Source organism: Bemisia tabaci, chromosome 10 (genome assembly GCF_918797505.1).
Source record: "Bemisia tabaci chromosome 10, PGI_BMITA_v3".
Lineage (NCBI taxonomy): Eukaryota > Metazoa > Arthropoda > Insecta > Hemiptera > Aleyrodidae > Bemisia > Bemisia tabaci.
The window spans coordinates 15,240,333-15,262,378 of record NC_092802.1 but is presented as its reverse complement, the minus strand read 5'-3'; the positions used below and the strand labels follow the sequence as shown (position 1 = coordinate 15,262,378).

General features: G+C 35.7%; 1 protein-coding gene across 1 annotated transcript; it reads left to right on the top strand.

The window, feature by feature from the left end:
• Positions 1 to 64: 64 nt before the first annotated feature.
• Positions 65 to 22,040, top strand: LOC109037718 (zinc finger protein swm). The gene is made up of 19 exons (XM_019052514.2): positions 65 to 265; positions 1,635 to 1,753; positions 2,650 to 2,858; positions 3,234 to 3,490; positions 4,419 to 4,510; positions 5,619 to 5,711; positions 10,619 to 10,816; positions 11,423 to 11,482; positions 12,078 to 12,157; positions 13,264 to 13,422; positions 14,131 to 14,277; positions 16,033 to 16,167; positions 16,333 to 16,398; positions 17,141 to 17,296; positions 17,950 to 18,180; positions 18,738 to 18,949; positions 19,729 to 20,061; positions 20,578 to 20,659; positions 21,631 to 22,040. The coding sequence occupies exons 1-19, from the start codon at positions 207 to 209 to the stop codon at positions 21,760 to 21,762; spliced, it is 2,820 nt and encodes a 939-aa protein (XP_018908059.2). The 5' UTR covers positions 65 to 206; the 3' UTR covers positions 21,763 to 22,040.
• The last annotated feature ends 6 nt before the right edge of the window (positions 22,041 to 22,046 follow it).

The window sequence follows — 22,046 nt, the reverse complement described above, 5'->3', positions numbered from 1 at the left end:
TCAACAATCATCTAAATTCGCACATCGATGACCCTATTCCATCCTATTCCCCGAACTCTCATTATCAAAATAAAATTGCGTCCATCTTTCGTATACGTTACACAGCACAGCAGCTGCAATTCTCTCTTTAATTTGAAATTCTTCTCTTTCTTCTATCCTCAGTCTCACATTTTTGATTTTTAAGTTACGTTAAATTATTTAGCATCATGATTATTGAAGAACCTGAAGTTTTCAAAGCTTGGTTGATCGATAAGCTGAAAGTTTTGTAAGTACTCGTTTCCTTGGTTTATCGTATAATAATTTTGAATCTTTCTTCGCAACATCTATCTAAGTACATTCTTTATCAGCTGCTGAAATTTTAATGCTGTCAAAATTCGGTATCATGTCAAAGTAGAGATTGCTCTTCTGTCACGTTAAAACAAGGCCCTCTTATCTTTCTACAGCTTCCAGGGGTTTGTCCAGCTGCAAGCTAGGTTAGGGTCAAATTCAAAGTAGGACATTAAAAGTATTCTCACCAATCAGAATCGAAACTCTTCTCTTAAGACCATATCTGAAGTAATGAGACTCCTCAAGCTATCTCAGATTTGATCCTTACGTAATTTCAACAATTTTCAATGTCTAAAACAGGCAGAGAATAGGAGCGCACATGAAGAAAAAGTGCAACACCAGTGGGGGGTCAGTAACACTCTTTACCTCAAAATGGAAATTCTATAGGTCAATCTAGAGTTTATGAGAAACCTAAAGTGAAAAGGGTTTCAGAGGGTTAAGTGGCAATTCATTTGAGTTGGAGTCGAAGTAATCGTGATTGAACATGTGCATTTTTTTTTTGTGCCACAGCATGGCGAAAGTAATATGAGTCGCCTCTCCTTACCGTTAGATACTCATCAAATTTTATGAGGTGCACATGGGTTGAATTTGTAATTGCACAGTACCTACTCCTTCCCCAATAGTTGAATTTGCTTTAGGCACTCGACACAATTCCAGAAATGGCTGGCTTGGCAGGCTCAACTTGGTTGGATTCCCATTCCTCAAACGAAAGGCACCAATGCTTGTCCCTGATCTAGCTTTCCTCTCGCTTCACCTTTGATTGTCCAACCGTATCATCCGCTTGATAGGAAGCAATGAGCTTATAAGTAAGCATTTGTAGGTACGCAGAAAGAGGGGGCTCAAGTTTATACTGTGTGAGCGAAGGTGCATAAGTTAATGGGGCATGAAAGGTAATGAGGAGCAATCTCATTCTGACTGACGTTTTCACATTTAGAACTAGAAGCTGTAAGCCGTTGGCCAGGGTGTCTACAAGTCTGGAATTTCTGGAAAGTCAGGAAATAGAACTGAATTTTTAAGGGCGGTCCGGAAGTACTGAAAACGTACGGAAATTCCGCAAAAAGGTCCGGAATTTTTTTAAATTTCATGTAATTTTTGTTGTAATTTCAAATTTTTGAAATTTTTTGAATTTCGTCAAATGGAGGTACTGAAAAAATACAGAATTATTCTGTTGGAGGAAGTACTGAATTTCTTAATAAGGCACTGAGAAAGTACTGTAAAAGTACTTATTTTTGATTAGCCTGTTTTAGTAGACACCCTGTTGGCATCTAATGCCTTGTCTTTTTAAATTTTCTTTTTCTTCCTTTCAGGTGTGATGCGGAACCTGAAGCTCTTGCCAAGTATGTATACGCTCTAGCTAAAAAGGATAAGCCGCTAGCAGAATTAAAAGAAACAATGATTCAGCAATTAGAAGTGTTTTTAAATGAGAGTAAGTAGTTTTTTCTCGTGTTTGAGTAGATTACATTTTGCAATGAAGAATTACTCTTTCTGGCTAATCCAGAAGAGCATCCTTCTGCATAAGGAAATTCATAGAATTTGTTCGCATGACCCAGTAATAGTAGTACTTACCTTATTGCGAAATGTGATCCATTCCATGTTAAATTAACCTTCATTTACAGCTGTTTTAGCATATGTGTAGGAAGTTAGAAACTAAACATCTCTCTTCCAAGGTGTATTAAATGCTTTTCTTCAAATTTTTGCTGTAGTTTAAAGTAATATTTCCAAATTTTCTCGTCTCAGCAATTAGAAAGAATAACTGAAAACATTGACCACCTCATAGTGCAATAATTGTAGTACTTACGGATGAGGGTGCAGAAAGTTTTACACTGTACAACCAGCAGATAGCAGAAATGGGTTGAAAAAACAGGAAGACTGTGAAAAGGGGTTTTGAAAATTGTATTTAAACAAAATTCATAGATCCTGAATCCTGTGTTCTCCCTATGTTCATTGTTTATGATCTTAAATTTTAAAAAATCCTCAAAATATGGGAAGCAGTACAACAAAAGAAAAAAAATCACCTTTGAACAGTCTTATGAGCCCCATTTTAATAATCAGTGAAAATACCTTTTAGCAGCATGATAGCTTTAAATTTTCACAACAAAGATGTTCTCTGTCATCGACACTAAATTATCTTATATACTAGCCTCATGGAATGTTAATTGTAAATGTGAGCTCGCTTTCCTTTTTATAAAAGTTTCCCTAATTTAGATCCGTCAAGAAAATCTAGGCATGAAATCTGAAAAATGTTATCCCTACCTCTTTGCTTGTTTCCATGATTCTGCTCACACATGCACTAACAAAAAATTGCTCCTCTCATTATTTTAGCCACAGCAAATTTTGTCACTGTTCTCATCAATACAATCAGCGACAAAACATACCTTACCTCTTCAACTCCTGCTGAAGAAAAGCCAGCTCCGAATGCTGAGACAGCTGAGGTCGTGAAAACAGAGCAGACAGAAGCCAAAGCTGATTTGAAAACTGATGTGAAAACTGAGAGCAGACTCCCATCAGCTGTTGTTGAGAAATCCAGTTCGGTAAGTTTTTCGTTTCTGTGCAATCCATCGACAAGTTATCGTTTATCTGCGAGTCAATCTGCTTCCTATCAGGCCTGTGAAAAAACTTGATCTCCTTGAAATTGTATGAAAGGAAAAAGTAATGGGTATTTCAGTGCAATGGAAACTTAACGATTGTGATACAATTTATTGGATACTTGTGCTGAAATGACCCACGTAAGGAAACTGTCTCTCACCATCTTATCTAGTGCTTCTACCTATGATAAAAATACACCTGGTAAATCAAGAGTAGCACATTAATTCTAGACCCTAGCCTGGCTTAAAATATTTTAAATGGAATTTTTTCAAATTTTTCAAGACGAGTTTAGTAATTAACTTTTTTTTATTTTCTCTCAGGATACCAGTAGCAAGTTGAAACGTAAGCACTCGTTCAGTCCAGAGCACAAGACCAAGTATTCGCGAACTAAACGACGCTCTTCCTCAAGTTCTGGCTCCAAATCTAGATCAAGGTCAAGGAGTAAATCAAAATCAAGGTCAAGATCGCGATCTCGCTCACGCTCCTGGTCCTATGAACACCGCCATAGTTACCGAAGGAATAGAAGTTACCGCAACTGGTCTCCCGAGCATCCGAAAAGAACCAGAACCATCAGGAAGTAAGTGATTTTTAGCCACACTATAGTGATGGATTTTATAATTGTTTACTCCTCCCATAAATGTATCTCCATTTGGTAGTCACTGTCCTAAAAGGAACTCCCTAAATTGAGTATTTTTGTTTTATGAATGAAGATCAAAACTTGTTTGTACGGAGGCTAGGTTTTGGTAGTTCTATACTGAAAGCTTGAGTATTGGTAAGGCCACTATTAGCTCAAATGGAAGTATAGGAGAGAGCTAGAGGCCTTTTGGAGTTGTCTGCTGCATTCAAAATTGATCATACTTTGATCTTTGTCTGACCCGAGTTTACTCAATTCATCATAACTTTTTGTTTCTCTAAAATCAACAACCGCTTGTTAGATGTGAAATGAGATGGATAATCCAAATAACTGGGTTTGGGTTCTGATCAAACTTTGCGATCTTTGTGCTTCTTTGTTTCAAAATAATCCTAATTTCAAAAACGAAGAATGCACCAAAATCAACTTTGGGATCTTACCAACTTAGGAAACTTATCAGTCTTAAGATTATCGCTCCAATAACCCGAAAGTATTCAATATTAAACGATTTTTAGTGAATATTGGGCCTTGATATCTTTTTTTTTTGTTTGAAAGATATCAAAGTTGGTAGGTTTTGACTTTCACCCCTTCCAGCGCTCGCTCAGAATATTTTGGGGGTCTAAAAATTTGGGAAAAGAAGCACTCATGTAAGATTGTTCAATGGAAAAAGTTTGGAGAAGAGGGGGAGAGGAATCGCGTTTTTGCAACAAGCTCTTTGCCCACTTGTTGAGTACCTATTTTCATTATTTTTAATGTGTTTTCCGAAGAATTGCCTTCTCCCATGGTGTCAGGACCCGGACATGAGACCATTTTTTGTTTGTTTTATTTTTCTTTAAGAAAGAAATCCACTAATTAATTTTTATCTTTCTTTTAGATCCCCACCTAATCACTCCAAATCGCCTATAGATTACAAGAAAGGGAGCTGGCATACCTTAGCTGATTGGGAAAAACCAGTCTCACCTGGAGGTAATGTAGTCCTCGGTATTATTGCTTTTTTATTTTTGCTGAATTACTATTTGGTTTCGTTTTATGTTAACCTTCTTAGATAGAAAAAAATATAGTAATAAAATGACAAGAGAGATGATTAAAATGCTGAAGTTTACTGATTATAACCGGAGAATCCGTGCTTTTATGTGTTAATGAATACTTATAATTCCAGAAAACAGGAAAATTCAGGAGGATCAACAAAAAAATGTCAGGATAAATAGAAAATCACATTTTTCATTGAGTGGACTGTACTGTTTTTCTCTCTCTCATTATTTCCTTATTCTATGAGTTTTCAAGATGTCACTTTACACTAATATCATAACATACCACACCATTGAATGATACAGTGTGATTAAATGGAGATATAAATCTTAGCCCCTTTTTTTGGAGAGAGGACTAACTGGCCATGCCATCTGGACCAACTGAAATGTGTCTTGCCAGATGTTTCTTGTCAATGCCCCACAATAAAGGTCAGTCCTTTCAGCGTAAGGCGTTACAATTGAGGTACTAGATTAGAAGGGTACTTCTTGGTTGCAGTGCTTCAGAATCTTTGTCGCTAATTTATGTCTTTGAAAACAATCTAATGGGTGATTTTTCCGGAAATTTTTCCCCAGAATATTGTAGAACCCAAGTGATTATCCAGTAAAATTTACAGTGAAATGCATTCATTCTTTTCCCTCATGATGAATGAAATATTAACGGGATTCTGAAATACCGCATCAAAGAAGTGCCCTTCTCGCACCCAGCATCCTAATTGTACCTTGACCAATTCTAACAGAATCAATCTAACTGCATCTGGTGATATTCACTATTTCCTGATAGATCAACATTCCAATCTACATTTTTTCAGTGTATTCGTTACTATAATAATACTCGCTTTTTCTTAGTATACACGTATTCGTTATTATATAAGGAAACTTTGCAGGAAGTTTCAAGCTTATGCGTTTTTTAATATTTTGATGAAAATATTACAAATGGGAGGAAATAAAGTAGCATAAAGTGGATGTAGACTGATTCCGGTTAATGCCACTCACCGTCATTTTGTTAGCACTCTTCTAACTTCTTACTAATTTTTCATTGCTTTCAGGAACCATAATCCAGCGAAATTTGAACCACCCACCACCAAGGTTCAATGGCCCACCTCCTAATATCTACGCCAAAAAGTGTGCAGATTTTGAAGGTAAACGCTCAGGGATATCTTTTACTCATTTTATTTCCTCTAGCAAAAGATCTCCTCGTGTCTCCGAGAGGCTTCACTCAGTGAGAGTTAGTGTGTGGTTTTTCAGGTGGAAGGAGTAGTCAAGGATCAGAAGAATGTCTATGAGACAGACTATGAAGAGTAACAGTATATCAATCGCCGATCTGCGAAAACACGTATCTCCATTGCAGGGTTTTAAAATTTCTTGCTCCTACTTTATTTTTCCAAAGAGGAACAAGCTAACTTAATAGCTTGAAATTTATACTGAATGTTATAATAACAGGGAGACCAAACCAACAAAATTGTCAAGAAATTATGTTGAGTAGTCTCATTAGTCATTAGACAATAATGAATGACAGGGAGTCCATAACAGATAAATATCATTTTAGGGGTCATCAAGAATGATAGTTCTTGCAAAAGAAAGTGATCATAGCTCTGTTTGACTCAAAATGTTTTTGATTGGCAACATCTCTGCCAGTATTAGGCATAGAAAATCATATGTTTGGTAAAGCGTATAATTTTTTTCTTCTCCAAAAATTCAAAAATTGGAAGGAAGTTCTGTGATAAGCGTTGTGCCTCTGTCAGCAAGGTACTTCCTTTCATGTGGTTGTCTCTTTTGTGTTCCTTCGTTCTCTCCCATTTCTCTGATATCAATTATTCTATAATGTACAGGGCCTTGTAAGGTTTGACCTATTTTTCGGTTTAATTATATAAATTTCCTTTTCTCTGCATGCTCAGTCCTGAATGTTTTCCTGTCTTTATATTATATTATACACAGGCTGTCCAAAAAGTAATGCAACATTGCTCGGCTCTCAGAGCGAACGGAAAAAGCTAAAAAAAAAATCGGTGTACTTATCCATGATGGGGTAAAAACCGATAAAATAAGACCTTTTTGAGGTCTTTTGGTCAAAAATTGACTGAGTTATGACGTTCCTCCCATGGCATGTTGAGAGACCACCCCCAGGATTTTAGGGGTACTTTTTGCAAAGAAAAGAATGAGCTAGCAACAAATACTGCCTCTGTCTAAACAAGCGTCCTTGTAGACTTCTTTCGTTTCTTTGTCCGTATCATTTAACGACAATCCACTCCGAAAACAATAGTGGATGACATAATGTTGTTCTTTTTCTAACGCTGCATTCGCACTCAACATCGGAAAGAAGATGAGCAAAATTTAATTACGTGACAGACCAACCGACTCGGTTGCAATTATTCTCTCACACGTATCTGTGGCATTTGCACGCCTTGGCAAGCAATGTTGCCAAACCCTCCCTTCATGTTGCCAACTTTATCTCGAAGTATATTTTGTGAAAGATCAAACTTAATGTTGACATTTTAAGACTTTTTGCAGCGCACTACGAAAAGTACCCCTAAAATCCTGGAGGCAGTCTCTCAACATGTCGCTGGAGAAATGTTATACCTTGGTCTCTCTGTCAATTTTTAACCAAAAGAGCTCAACAAGGTCTCATTTTATTGGTTTTTCCTCCGTCCACACGAATATGTACACCGAATTTTTTTAGTTTTTCCGTTCGCTCTAAAAGTCGATTATTGCATTACTTTTTGGACAGCCTATGTACATTGCTTACTTGCTTTGCACAGTTGTGGTTGAACAACGCTATTATTTAGTGTGAGTTATTTCAAGAACCAAGGCATTGTATAATTATTGATTGTTAATTTAACTACTTAAGCTTTTTAATACAATCACATATAGTAAATTTTTCAGTAATGCAACAACACTAACAATATCAACAAAGTTTACATTATCTATTACAACTTGCTTTCAATTCAGTGCGCACGTCAATATTCTCTTCTTTTTTCCTACATCTCTCGTTTTGCCTCAAGATCGCAGCACCTATTCATTATTATGTTATTAGCACTGTCAATTTCCGTCTGGACATTTGATAAATTCTCATTCCTTCTACTGGCTTTAGCAATTTCGAATTTTATTAATACACTTAGTAATCTACGGTCCCGATTTTCATGTAATATTTTGATATTTTGATGTAATACCATTTCCTATATTTTTACGTTTCTTGTACTTCTATGTGTACATGACATGTATTTTAAATGTATTTCTTTATATAGTCTTGTGTAGGAACAGGGTTGTCATAGTCAGGGAATTTTAGGAAGTCAGAGAAAGCCTGGAAACGTCAGGGAAAAATGGTCAAGTCAGTGAATTATTTTGCTTATCCTTGCTTTTGAGAAGGATTTTAGCAGAAAAGGGTAACAAGTAACAAGTCAAAGGCTTAGAATATTTTCGCCTAACTGACAATTTTGGCGGAAATGAGTCAGCGTTAGTTCACCTGCTGCATTCTATAGCAGTATGAAATACACAAGGTGATGTTTTTAGTTTTTTCCAATTCCTCATTAGAGTGCTGCAACGATGCTGTAATGTATATTGAAATAGCAAATTTAATCTCAAAATTATAAAAATGGCAAACATTTTTTCTTTGTCTTGCAAAATCGTCAGTTTGCAAGTAGGCGCTATCGTTCCTTCATCATCGAAGTACAAAAAACTAGTAGAATCTCATGTCCTTAGGCAGATTTCCTGCTTGAATTGTCCTCCATTGGTTAAGGGGCAAGAAAGTAGTTAAACGATGGGGTTCACAAACGAACTCTAAGATAGGCTAAAGCCCTAGGTGAATTTTGCCTTTTCTGTCCTTGTGTGCATGTAGGAAAACGCCAGGACTTCGGGGTGTGAAAATTTTACGAACCCTACATACATTATTTTTTCCCTGTTTCTTTTTCTCTCTTTTTGAAACGAAAACAAACGAATAGCTTTCATTTAAGTGGTTACACCACTACTGTAGCCAGCTGATAGAATGTTTTCCCATAGAGGCTGCTTCTATGCTTGTCCTTTATTCCTCGTTCATCTGCTTTTTTCTTCTTTTTTATCTTGATCGTCGGCCATGAAGTATGAGAACAATAGGCTATTGCCTGCAGCCTCAGTAGTTGGTCAATCTACTTCTATTTCTTTTCTACTGTAAAATGCTCAGGTTAATATTCTAGACCTGCCTTAGTTGAGAAGTTTTTTGTATCATGCTCTCAACTAAATTTATGAATGCTTGATGTGCCATAGGTGCCTCACTTCAATCTGCCAAGATGCAAGAACAAGTGATTGTTGGTTCCGGCACATGAGTTTTTTTCAGTAGTCGCCTCAAGCGAAGTTGCGGAGCTCAATAGCGGTTTAAAAATATGAAATCGTCTATCTGCTTGAAATTATTGTCTCAGTTTCTGTGTGATCATTAATTTCTCTCCTTTGTGTCATTCTGTTTGTGTGTTACTATGTTTGAACAAATGAAAAATGAAAAAAAGGAAAAAAGTAACAAAAAAAAAAGAAGAAGAAAAAAATGAAGAAAGAAGAAATAAAAACAGAAAAAGAGAAAAAATCAAAAAAAATAAAAGAAAGAAGAAAAAAATGAAAAAAAAATTAAAATTAAAAAAAAAGTGGTTAAAAAATATCGTATTATAAAAAAGATGAAAAAGAAAAAGAAGAAAATGAAAAAGAAGAATATATAATACATGAAAAAAATAAAAAAAAGTGATTAAATTCAAGAAGAAATAAAAAATACATCATTTATCTAGAATTAAGTTATGGTTTAAGTAACTTAGTTTTCATATCGGTATTTTTAAGATTTCATGTCTCGTTTGTAAACTTTAAGTCATCTGTGTCTATGTGTTATTCCTCACAATCTGGACTTGAAAGTTTCCATTTGACAGGAAGATCATTCAATTGATTATCACATGTTATGAAAAATTGTTGGCTATAAGAAAAGAAAAGACAGGTTAGCAAACTCAGAGAATGCAAGAAATTTAGCAGAGAACGGATAGATACTTATTCATAATTATGTCTCGCTGAAATTCGGAATTTTAGACCCTCCCCTTTTTATAATGTTCCTGTCATTTTGGTCTGCACCCCATCCCCCTCCTCTCCAAAAAAGTCTGCCTTTCTTTGGTGGGCCTTTTTTTAAAGTAAAACAATTTTGTGGGCCTTTTTTTAAAGTAAAGAAATCGGCAGTGTCAAACTATCAGTATAGCAAAACTATCTACTTTTTTAAAAAAAAAAAAAAAAAAAAAAAAAAAAAAAAATCGCACTTCACAGTAATTTTTTTGCTAAGTCAGATTATAATTTTCCATCATGCATCTGCTGGACAACATCAGACATCTCCCCTCCCCCCCACACACACACACACACACCGAAAAGTGACATAATTTATGAACAGCTCCACACCATATATTTTGCAGATTGCTGAAGCTCTATAGTGTTTTCCATCCTCATTCCCTCCTAGAAAATGATTTCTTCCACTGATTTTCGGTGGTGCAGAAATAGTGCTTATCATGTGTTTTTTTTAGGGTGTTTATCATTATGGATTCTTAAAGAAAATGATTTTACAATTTGCATGGGCCCGAAATCCATTGGCTAATTTATGTATCGTTGACAGTTGTGGCAAGAATGTTGACTTTGTTATTCGATGGCCAATTAATGGTTTGCATTGTCGAGGAACTAAGTGTGGCTCAAGTCTGCTTTAGAATAGTTTAACTTGCACAAAGCTTGCGTTTAGAATATGAATTCCCTGACTTTTAGTCGAATTTAGTGGATAAGTTTCACAACTTGTAGTTGACCAAAGCGGCAACGAAAGAATTCGGGCCGTGGTTAATGACTGACTGACTGAATCAGTAGATTAGGTTTTGTGAAATGAATGTGTATTCTAATATTTACATTAAAATTTTAATGTACTTTTGCTCTCATACTTTCGTAAGATAACTCTGATAATATATGGCATGGTGTAACAAAACGATAGTTTGTTGGACGCAGCTGTAAAAGGCGAACAGTGAAAATTTGTGAAGGAATTTTTACTTTTATTTTGTGCAATTGGATTGATTGTTTTCAGAAAAAGGTTTTTGCATGAAAGGCGACTTGTGCATGTTTGATCATGGAACGGACCCTGTCGTTTTGGATAATGTTGATTCGGTGCCATTCAGCCTCCCAGTTCAGCCTGATGTATTGCATCCCTCTGGACCAGACTCCCTCTATGCCAATCCCATGGTGAACCTACAGGGACCGCTTCTTGGACCTCCACCAAGTAATCGTGAGTATTGAATTGTATTCTTTCCAAACTTCAAGGATAAGATTGCCTCTTAGAAGGAGCTTATTGAAACGTAAATTTCCCAAATCTCGTACGTCAAGATTGAAGACCTTCCTCTGTAGCTTTTTATGCAGCCTTGAAAAACGCTTGATAAGCCCTTGATATCAACTTTTTTCTTTCAATGTCTTGAAAGAGCCTAATTTTTTGGAAGGCGCTTGAAAAGTGCTTGAATTTTGTTGTTAACTATTCGGATGGATCCTCCAGACAAGGTGCAACTTAAAGCATTATGATATGTTTTTTCTCATCAGAATTTCATGCTAAACACGATCCATGTTACTGAAAGGATCTCCCTTTCAAGATACTGTTATTGCTGCAAGCATTAATTCAAACTTCCCACTCATGAAAAAACCATGATCTACTTGAGTCCAATCACACTAATTATCGCACTCTCAGTTTGCTTCATTTGTATTCCTATTACCTTAGTTTATACATAAAATCTGGAATTTAATTTGAAGTTCCGGTTTTCCATAGAGGTTGAATATTATTCACTCAAAAAATCATTTTCACTGTGTTTAATAATGCATATTTTTTTTCCTATTTTTATTTTAGTGGAATACAACCCAGCCGCACCTAATATGGAACCTTGGCCCCCAAGTAATTATATTGGAGGTGAATATTTAACTTATTACAGTATTTAATTTTATCTGCCAGGAAATAGTCAGTTGTCTTTAACTTTTTGCACGATAGATCAACATTGTGTTTAATTTTAGTTATTCTGAACTATTAAAGCGTAATTTTTTTATTATCGACAGTGCCATTGATGACAAACTTTTACACAATATTGAACTGACCAAAACTTTTGAGTTTAAGCAATACACGTGTCTTTATTTTACTCTCATTAAGTCAGTGTTACTTTAAAGATCCCAAGACCCTCAAAAATTTTCCAAATTTACTTTTAAAAACATCCCACTTTAATTTGTAACATATGCAATATTACTCGAATGAGTCATTAAAACCAGAAAGAAATTGGTTTATAAACATGGTCTATATCCATAGCTTAGGGATGAGAAAAATGGTAAGTTTGTTAAAATCTTTCATAAAATGGCTCCTGCGGAAAAATAATCGAATGTTATCATGAATCGTCAAAATAAATTCAAACAGTTTATGTATAAATTCTATGAAAAATATCACTGAACATCTTCATGCGTTCAAACTGACTCGTGTGTAATTCTGTCTGAATCTTGACTCTTTCTTTGATTTTCAGGTCCATTTAACAATCGTGGACCACTAAATAAACAGCGAGAACTGATCAGCGTTCCGACCTCTGCCAAGGCTGGCCTGCAGGTAATAAATTAACTGTACTATGTCCTCTTTTCTTCAAGCTTGTTCACCTGATTATTCCTTGGATAAATCGGTGACACCTCCTGCTTAAATACTGCATTATGAGTTAATTAGCTCTGAGCAGTGCTGAATTCTTTACGCTTGTCAAAAATCTTTTTCGACTTAGACTGTAGAAAATAACATTGGTCCTGCGTAATTTGGCTGCATCAATTGCAAACAAATTGTCAGATGCTAATCAAATATTTCAACATTTAAGTTCAGGGACTATTTTTAATCGTGTAACGATAAAGGGTGCAGCAGGAGATTTCTGCATCCCAGATTTCTGACCTGTAAAAGTCGGGAAATTCGTAGGAAAAGTCAAGGAATTTTGCAAGTAAGGTCTAGTAAAAGTCAGCATAGTTAAAAGGAAAAAAATCTAAGTAGAAGTTTAGTCCAGAAACGTGTTCTGGAAGTCAGGGAACTCACCAATTTCCGCATTAGAGAAAAGCAAAAAAAGGCAGGGAAAAGTCATTGAAAGTCAGGAAATCGGAAAATGAAGAAATTATGTAAACCCTGATTACGCTAAAATTTAAGTGATTCCTTCAAATTATTTAGAGACTTTTTTGTCTGTTTTCTTCAGCTGTTTATGGAAAAGTGTCAGCAAAAAATTGTCTCCTATTGTTCTTTTATTAATTATTTTTTAACTTTGCATCATCGAGTTGCAGCTGCAATCTTATTAAATACATTAAATGTGATTTATTGAAATTTGTATTACTTGAGGGGAACCTGGGTCAAGATTATGTAATTTTCAAGAGGAATGAGGAAGAAGTTTTGGCATAATGTTTAAGGGTCATGGGGATGAGGGAAAGAGGGTAGCATAAAACGGCAAATTTAGGGCACTGCAATTCAGGGGTAGCCCCCTAGTTTCTGAGTGACAAGTATGTTTTTACTTGTTAAAAAAATCAAACCTAAAGACAATTTTTTGTAAATTTAAAGGCTGAAATCACAGTTCATAAGAAATTGCCTGCCTCACTAACTGTCCATCCTTATCTCTTTCAAACTTCTATTTTTTTGGATGAAAGAATTCTGTTCATTTTAAAATTCATTTTTTTCATTTTGTATTTTTACAGGACTTCACGAGATCAGACTCTCTACAGAAACCAAAGTCTTTCAATCAACAGAACATCCCAACAAACTCTCTCCTTCTGAAGAAAATCCCCACACATCTAAACAATATCTCAAGGCTCAACAATCATTTTTACAAATTTGGCAGGATCAATAAAATTCAAGTAAAGCCCTTCTCAATTTTCATACATGTTGTTTCTTAACGTGATTCGATGGACGCCATATTTCGTGTCAGAACGGCATGCGATATATCGCATCAGTTGGTTCCATTTTTTCAGCTACTCATCATTTTTCTCCAATTTTGAGGTCGCAATTCTGTTGTCAGAAGACCAAAGCACTCACTTACCAATTTTAACAAAGAAATTCAACGTAATAAAGGCGTGGTTTTTTTTTAGAGAGAAAACATCCCATTCGATACTGATATCGAAACTGCACTCGAATGCGATATTTTCTCTCTAAAAAAACCACGCCTTTTTTACGTTGAATTTCTTTGTTAAAATTGGTATCACCAATCGAATCACCTTAACTGAGCCAGAAGTGGTACTTTCTAATCGTTTTAAGTGGAATCCATTTATCTACTAATGTCCTCTGATAATGCACCATATTAATTTTATTGTATGTTTTTGTTTACAATTCTGATTCTACTTTATAATCCCCAAAGATTTTACAGTTGGTTGAGTTTTGATATCATCGTGTTGAACTTCCTTTGAAAAGAGGAATTTTACAGAGGAGTTTTAATGAAATTTTCCAAGTAGATTACATGAAATTTTTTCGTGAAGGTTATCGTCTTTTGTAATTGTTTCAAATGCTAGTTCTTTGAATCTCTAAGGCTCATAGGAAAATTTAACCGCTAAATTATTCTCTCTTTACAGGTTTTCTACGAAGGGCAGCCAGATGCAGCTCTGATTACTTTCAGCTCCGTTGCAGAGGCTCAAGCAGCCTACAGGAGCCCAGAACCCATTCTCAACAACCGTTTCATTAAAATGTTTTACTATCAAACAGATAAGAGCTTAGTTAATGTAAGTTATTATCTTCATCATTTCATTACAATACATTCATAACTAACATAATGCAATTTTATTACAAAACCATGAGAAAATTAGGTTGCAAAGGTCATGAAATTAAAAAAAAAAAAAAAACTAGAGACATCAGGGGAGCCAGGGAATTTTTCAACTTGCAATGCCAAAGCTGAAGTTTAACCATGGTTTTTGCCACTTTTGGTAAGCATGGTTATTTCAGATATCAGGGAATTTTGGCGTAGTTAATCAAAAACATTTCTATTAAAATAAATACAAAGTTAGGAATCTTGACATACTTAACGAAGCATTTGTTTATGTCAGTCCGAAAAATGTCAGGAAATTTTAGTCTATGGCATTGAGAATGTATTTTAGTAAAAGCAGGGAATGCTGACATAAGTAGTCAGAAATTTGTCGAAAAAGAAGAAAGACTTTAGCATTTGCAGTCAAGGAACCATTGGGGAATCTGTATTAACGCTGTTATTCAAGCTTCTCCCTATTCTTCAGGCACTATACAGGGTGTCCCAAAAGTACCTTCCACCCCCTCTAAAATTTTAGCTAATTAATATTTTGAAACGAAACTTTGGGGATGTTCATCGATCAATGTAAGCTACTTTTGGGGGCCCCCAAAATTTTCGGGGCCCCCCGTGGGGAGGGGCTGCGGACCCCAACTTTTTTTTTTCAAATGGCAACCCCTATCTTGTGATACCTCATTCGAAAGAGCATAAAAAACTAAGAATTTTGGCGCAAACCGCAGATCAATATCTTAATTTTTGACCAAGTTATGATAGGTCAAAGGTCAAATTTGACCTATTTTCAAAAAATTATAACTCCGGTTCAAATTATCGTAATGAAAAAAATAAAACGGGAAAATTTACCACATTGGAGGAACCAATACCACTTTTAAGGAAAAATCACAGAAATTACTTCAAACTAATTTTAAGGGGGGTTTCGGACCCCCAAATACGCCAATTCAAAGGTCATTCAATTTTCCCGCGAAATAAGCCAATTTCCCCCAGATTTGCCTCCACACTAGTTCAGTAAGGTCAAAATCAGTTCAACATTACGTTGGCAAGTCCCCAAATTTCGGGAAAAGTTAAAAAAAAAATTTATGCGGTCAAATTTAATCACCTTTAATTTCGTTTTTTTAACTTTTCCCGAAATTTGGGGACTTGCCAACGTAATGTTGAACTGATTTTGACCTTACTGAACTAGTGTGGAGGCAAATCTGGGGGAAATTGGCTTATTTCGCGGGAAAATTGAATGACCCTTGAATTGGCGTATTTGGGGGTCCGAAACCCCCCTTAAAATTAGTTTGAAGTAATTTCTGTGATTTTTCCTTAAAAGTGCTTACAATGTGGTAAATTTTCCCGTTTTATTTTTTTCATTACGATAATTTGAACCGGAGTTATAATTTTTTGAAAATAGGTCAAATTTGACCTTTGACCTATCATAACTTGGTCAAAAATTAAGATATTGATCTGCGGTTTGCGCCAAAATTCTTAGTTTTTTATGCTCTTTCGAATGAGGTATCACAAGATAGGGGTTGCCATTTGAAAAAAAAAAGTTGGGGTCCGCAGCCCCTCCCCACGGGGGGCCCCGAAAATTTTGGGGGCCCTCAAAAGTAGCTTACATTGATCGATGAACATCCCCAAAGTTTCGTTTCAAAATATTAATTAGCTAAAATTTTAGAGGGGGTGGAAGGGACTTTTGGGACACCCTGTATATGTTTATTTACTTTGTATATTTTTTTCTCAGGGAAAAATTCAAGATTCAATCGCCAACAAACGCAATGTAGGGAACACTAGTGCTGTAAATATGCAGCTGAACAGGCCGAAAGTTCCAGAAACCTCCAATGGTGCCACACCCAAACAGATGGATAGCACCACTACAGTGAGTATAATTCATTTCAAAATTTCCAAATTTCAGCAGTAGTTGAGACATCGTATTCAGAAATTCTTGAAATTTGATCTATCTGACTTAAAAAAATGATCAACCTCTTTTTTTAATCCAAATTCTAACCGCAATCTTTTTGTCTAATTTGAGGTCTCTTTTTAGTTTCAGAAAACTGGTGCATACAATTTGGTTAAAGATCCAGGGAGAAAACCGGTTGTTGAAAAATTGGTAAGAATACTCACTAGAAATTGCTTCTAAATTTCACATTAATCAGACCGGAGTTGTTGCATGATCCAAGAATGAACTTTAAAAACTTCTTAGCAAGAAACATGTTACCAAGCTTAAAAAAGTTGAAATCAACTTTTGTAACCAGGAAAAGAAACTTGAAAACTCAGTGATGCAGAGAATGCAGCAAAACTTCACCAACGTTAAACGTAAACCAATTCGAGAAACAGACGGATTCAAACTTTAAAGATCATTTTATCAGAGGATAATGCACTCGCCGCGAAGAGATTAGGCGGTCAGTCAGTTCACCTCAGTTCGTCTAAGTTTAACGTTACTGAAGTTACGCGTTTTACCATCTGCATCACTAATCAAACAAAAGAGGAAGAAACCAAAGGTGTCATTGCTGCGATGGATGATGTCAAAAACTTGACTTTTCAAAGGGCGATATCTCTGTTAATATTGAACGTAGAAAGTTGCAGTTTGGACAGTTATTATTTTTCGCTAATTTACAAGAATCAAGTACCAAAACACGATTCTGTGACCAGCACAACTGACCCATTGACCAGAAAGTTTTTCAACAAACTTAGATGAACGGAGACCTGACAATCAATTCTTCATGTGATATCTTAATATTGTTCAGCATGATATTTTTCCGTTTGAAATGCAGGCAGATATTTTTCTCCAACCTTGGAAGTTGTATGTGAACTCGATGAACTACATGTGTTTCCTTCTTTTCTATTTACAGAATGTCCTGAAGAAAACAGTAACCATCTACAAGAAAAAGCAAGAGCTATTACAGAAATTGATCAAACAACAAAAAGATCTTATTCTACTCATCGAAAAAGGGTCACTTAGTGAGGAACAAAGGAGTAAAATATTTGAAACCATCAGTAGTTTACAGGTATGAAATTATTTCGTGACTCTTTAATTTCTGTGTGCAACATTCAAATATAATGTTTTTAGTTTTTTCCCAGCACTTGCTAGTTTTTTGAAAAACTGGTGGGCGAACGAATGTAATGAAGAAGAGCCATACTGCCGTGCTAAGGAAGAACGCCGTATGAACATTCGAGAGTTGCCAAATTTCCTTCAATAAAATGTTTATTTTTGAGGAAAGTTATGAATATTTTTGTTTAAAATTTTCAGGAACTTCAATTTTGCCAGCAAAATTATCTTAAAAATTGGAAAGAAAATATTCATAAGTTTACCAAAGAATTCGTGTTTTATCAAAGGAAATTCGGCAAAGCCTGGAGGCTCATATGTCGTTTTTCCTTAGCACGGCAGCATACTACCAGAGAAAAGAAGTGAACCTTGCGACCTCAAGTGACCTTGTTCTGACCTTTTTTACCTGTTATCTGGGAGAGTTGAGCAATTAACCAATAAAATTATTAGAGGTTTTGCATATCCATGCTCAAGAAAATTAAATTTGTTCCAACTTTAAAGTAGACATTTGGTCAAACCCCATGCCATTTTTTTTTGTTCATCCTCCTCAAGTTGCTATGATAGTTGCGTCACTTTTGTTGAAGGAAAATTTTATGAACTCTCCATACTTTTCAGGTCCAAATTGAAGGCATCAAGGAATCAATCAAGGAAGCTCAAGCAGATATGTCGAAGACAGCCTCTCTGATAAAATCGAAACCTGGAACTCAGCTCGTCAAATCTGAGCCAAAAGTGAAAACGGAACCTGTTGAACAGTCCGAGGCAGCAGAAAAAGTCGAGATTAAAGGAGAAAGTAGTGATGCGGATTCAGCTGAGAAGCCATCAGCGGAAAATCAGAGTGATAGCAAGGTAACATGACATTATTAATAGTGGTACATTAAACAAGATCTGCTATTTCCCAAAAAATCATAGTGTTTCAGGGTGTCCACAGGTTTGAGAAACCTGGAAAATAGGGAATCGTCAGGGAATTTTATCAGGTCAGAGAAAAGTCAGAGAATGAAATCAAGAATTGAGGGGCTTGAAGGACAAGGAGCCTAAGTGCAGTTTTTTAAAAATTAAGGTATCAGTGATTCCAACTAAGACTAGCCTTCAAATATTTTCTGTAAAAAATTCACTACTAAAATCCAATTTTTAAGCATCAAAAAGTGAGTTTAAACTTGCTTTCTATCATAAGGCTCCATATCTACTTGAAATTTTAAGAAATTTTTTTTCGAAACAGCAGAAACTGTACCTTGTGTGCTTTATGCCTTATGGGCCTTGTCCTCCAAGCCTCTCTTCCTGTGGATCAGAATTCTTGAAAGTAATCGGAAAGAAAACCAAAAAAATGTGGTAATTTAAGATATGTTTGATACACATCAAAGGAATGTCCGTATCGATCTCAATTCATTTCATTTTTTGTATTGCAGGCGTCCAAAGAGAATGAAGCGGATAGCAGCCAACCACAAAAAAAGCAAGCGCTCACTGAGATGCAACGGAAGATTTTAGACTTGAAGAAACAGATGCAAGCCCTGACTGACTCAAAAACACTGGCTCAGTCTCTCAAGAAGCCTTTTTTCAATAATCCAAACAAATTCAGCAGGAATTTAACATTCACCAGAAATCCAACAGCTCCTGAGACGTGAGTTTCTTAGGTTTTTTAACTATTCTCTTTTCTCCAGATTGTCAATTTTTCAGATCACGTCGAAACACTTACAAATGTATACGTGTAAGCACATTTTCTACGTTAATGTAAAGGTGGAAAATTATGCATCTGAATGCAGGAATTTTGAATCTCCCCGTTACCTTTTTTCGAAAGAAAAGTTAGTCATGCTTTTTATACTCTCCAAGATTTTTCTTTGCCTTTTTGCGTATCTCCGTAAAATGTTTAAAAGAACAAGTTGATTAGTTGATATTTATTTTCCTTTAACAAAGAAACAATGCATCAAATGCTCAAAAGAGAAAGAAACGACGGAGGGAGCGAAAAATAAATCAAATTTAAGTGTAAATTATAAGAAAGGAAGACTTTTTTCAAGGCTTTTCGGCTGTTAATTCATTATTAATAACCCAAGATTAAGATTTTTTTTCCTGGTAACATCAGTGTAATTTCTGTTTTTGGTATGCTATAGAGTTCTATTCAGGGGGTATTTTTGATATAACCATGTATTCCCTTGTAAAATTTTGTAAGTAACTTTGTGCTGCCAATGGTTATCTCTGAAATCAACATTTGGAATAGAAGAAAGCTCTAAAATTTTAGGCAATAATGAAGACAATAGCTTTAAGCCTAAGCAGAGTCCACCTTTATTCCGTTGATTTCTTTATGTGACAATCTGAGTAATTACTTGAGCACACTCTTTATCACTCCCATATTATATCTACACTTAGATATTATATTTATCATGGATTCAAATTTTATTTCAGGACAAAGAAGAATGTTTTTGCTCTCTCCAACCCCACAACCACAGCGCCTGCGCAGCCCTCGAAATTCCCTGCTGCAGCGAACGTCGATCACCGTCCTACCAAACTCCTGATCTCTGGCTACGAATATGATGATGAAACAGAACTTCTGCAAAACCTAGCTGCGTTTGGAGAAATAGAGGATTACATCAGTGACCCAACTACACCCTCGATAATTGTGTCTTACAAAACAAGGAAAGAAGCGGAAATTGCGCTTGTCAAGGGGAAAATGTTCAAGGACAGAAAGCTGTCCATTATGTGGTACAATGAACCGGTTCCTTACAAGGCAATGAAAAGGTACATTTCTGTTTTCTTCATAGATTTGTAGGGTAGCCTTTGGCACTGTGGCTTTTTTATTTTTATAAAGTAATCATCTGAATTGGAAGAAAAACTGTAGATCTGTGTCAAACAATTCATTGAGATTTTCACTCAGTTAAGGGCATCAAGGTTTATGATTAATATTCATGTCTTCTTGGATCATTTCAGAGCTCGTTGCTCCCGGTTCCGGTCTCAGTTAAAAGCCACCCGCATCACAAATTTGTTGAAATTAAAATAAAGTTAAAATGTGAACGACTGGGACTGACAAAGATGATAATCAGACCTGAAGATTAAGACCCAAAATTGATACCTAATCAAATGAGCTCTAAAATAATCACAGTTGTCGATTAATCGAAAAGTCTAAAAAGAATAAAATCCCAAAAAGAGTGTATTTTTTTTAAATGTTACTGGATCCATTCACAAATCCTACCTTGAATGTTTATGTAGTGTAAGAGCTTTCGTTATAACATTTTTTTGCTCATTTATTTCTTTCAGGACATTGTCTTGCTCCTCAGACCATTCAACAGACAAATCATTTCAAGATGATATCACATCGCCTGATCATTACAGCTATTCGGTAGGTTTCTCCTATTTATCCATCTTTTTTTTTTTCTCAGTAAGAAAATAACATAGAGTCGTAATGTAAGTGGGAGAGCTAGCGCCATGTTCTGCTCGACGAATTCCGAGCCCGGTGTGCGCCGAGTTCGGGTCGCTTTTTCGATACATTTTCGATCCAAAATGGCGGTGTGGAATACGTGATAATTCCTATCTCCTTTGTTGTTGTTGTTGTCATCGGATGGCCGGGTACCCGTGTATCGCAAACAATCAATTATGTATCGAAAAGGTGACCCGGCGTCACACAGGAGTCTCGGAATTCGGGACATGGAAAATGCTTAAAAGTGGCGCCAGCTCTCCCACTTACATTACGACTCTATGTACTCTATGGAAAATAATGGCAATTATCAGAGATGCCATGATTCAATAATGAGTATCCTGAGGAAAACTATGTTGGAATGTGTGATATTCCAAGAGTACTGATGCCTTAATCTCTTACACAAAGTTGCAAGAATAATTATTCCTATGTTAGTATTTTACTTTAAATTTTTGCTGATGGCACTCTATTTAAAAAGTCAGCGTTTTACACTCCTACATAGTGTTCGTCTTTGAAGAGCAATAATTATCTTACTGTACATTGGAGGGGTATCGCGAAGGGCCGTTTTTGGGCCTTAATTCTACGATTTTTTGCTCATCGAAGGTCTGTATTCTAATGCATCATGATTTGGTCATTTTCGGTCTCTTCTCAGGTCTAATATTGGACTAAAATGGGTTTGACTTTTTGCACAACAAATTTTTCCTGAAACCAATTCAAATTATGTCTTTTAACCATGTGGTATATCCTCAATTGTCAGGGACTTTTACCAAAATTTTTTCTGGGAAATGTTAAGAGGAATTTATTTTCTGAATTTTGTTGTAACCCTGGCAACTCTCATCTGTCTGTCCAATAATTTTGAGCATCGACTAACATTTTAAATTTCTATTTGTTCACAGAGGAAGTTTGATTCTAGTCATGAAGACGACTCCGACTGCGATCGCAAGAGTGACCGTGACATTGACGAGAAATTGGACTTAAAATCGGACAGCTCCCAGCGGGAGTTTGATTGGAACCGGCTGAGCCATTGATCTCTGTTCCTTTATTGTTTTGTCAATTGATTGATACCTGCATTTGCACCCTGTATTTTTCATTGAGCTCACGAATCATTGGTTTCTAGGATGACTTTGTTTTATTTGGAGTTGAAAGTTCCAAGGTCTAAACCTTCATGTTGTATTTTTTAGCGGTAATTTTTGTTCACGAAATAAGTTGTATATTTTATCTATTTATTTTCCTAATTGTTGCAAATATTTTCAGTCTTTGAGTTTTTAAAAAATCATGTACGAAAATAAATTGATTCAGTATGTGATTCCTC

Bases quoted from the DNA above. Each gene is read 5' to 3' on its own strand.
- LOC109037718 (XM_019052514.2), top strand. From the start codon at position 207: ATGATTATTGAAGAACCTGAAGTTTTCAAAGCTTGGTTGATCGATAAG. The intron at 266-1,634 runs GTAAGTACTCGT...TCTTCCTTTCAG, and splicing joins ATCGATAAGCTGAAAGTTTT to GTGTGATGCGGAACCTGAAG. The intron at 17,297-17,949 runs GTATGAAATTAT...CATACTTTTCAG, and splicing joins AAACCATCAGTAGTTTACAG to GTCCAAATTGAAGGCATCAA.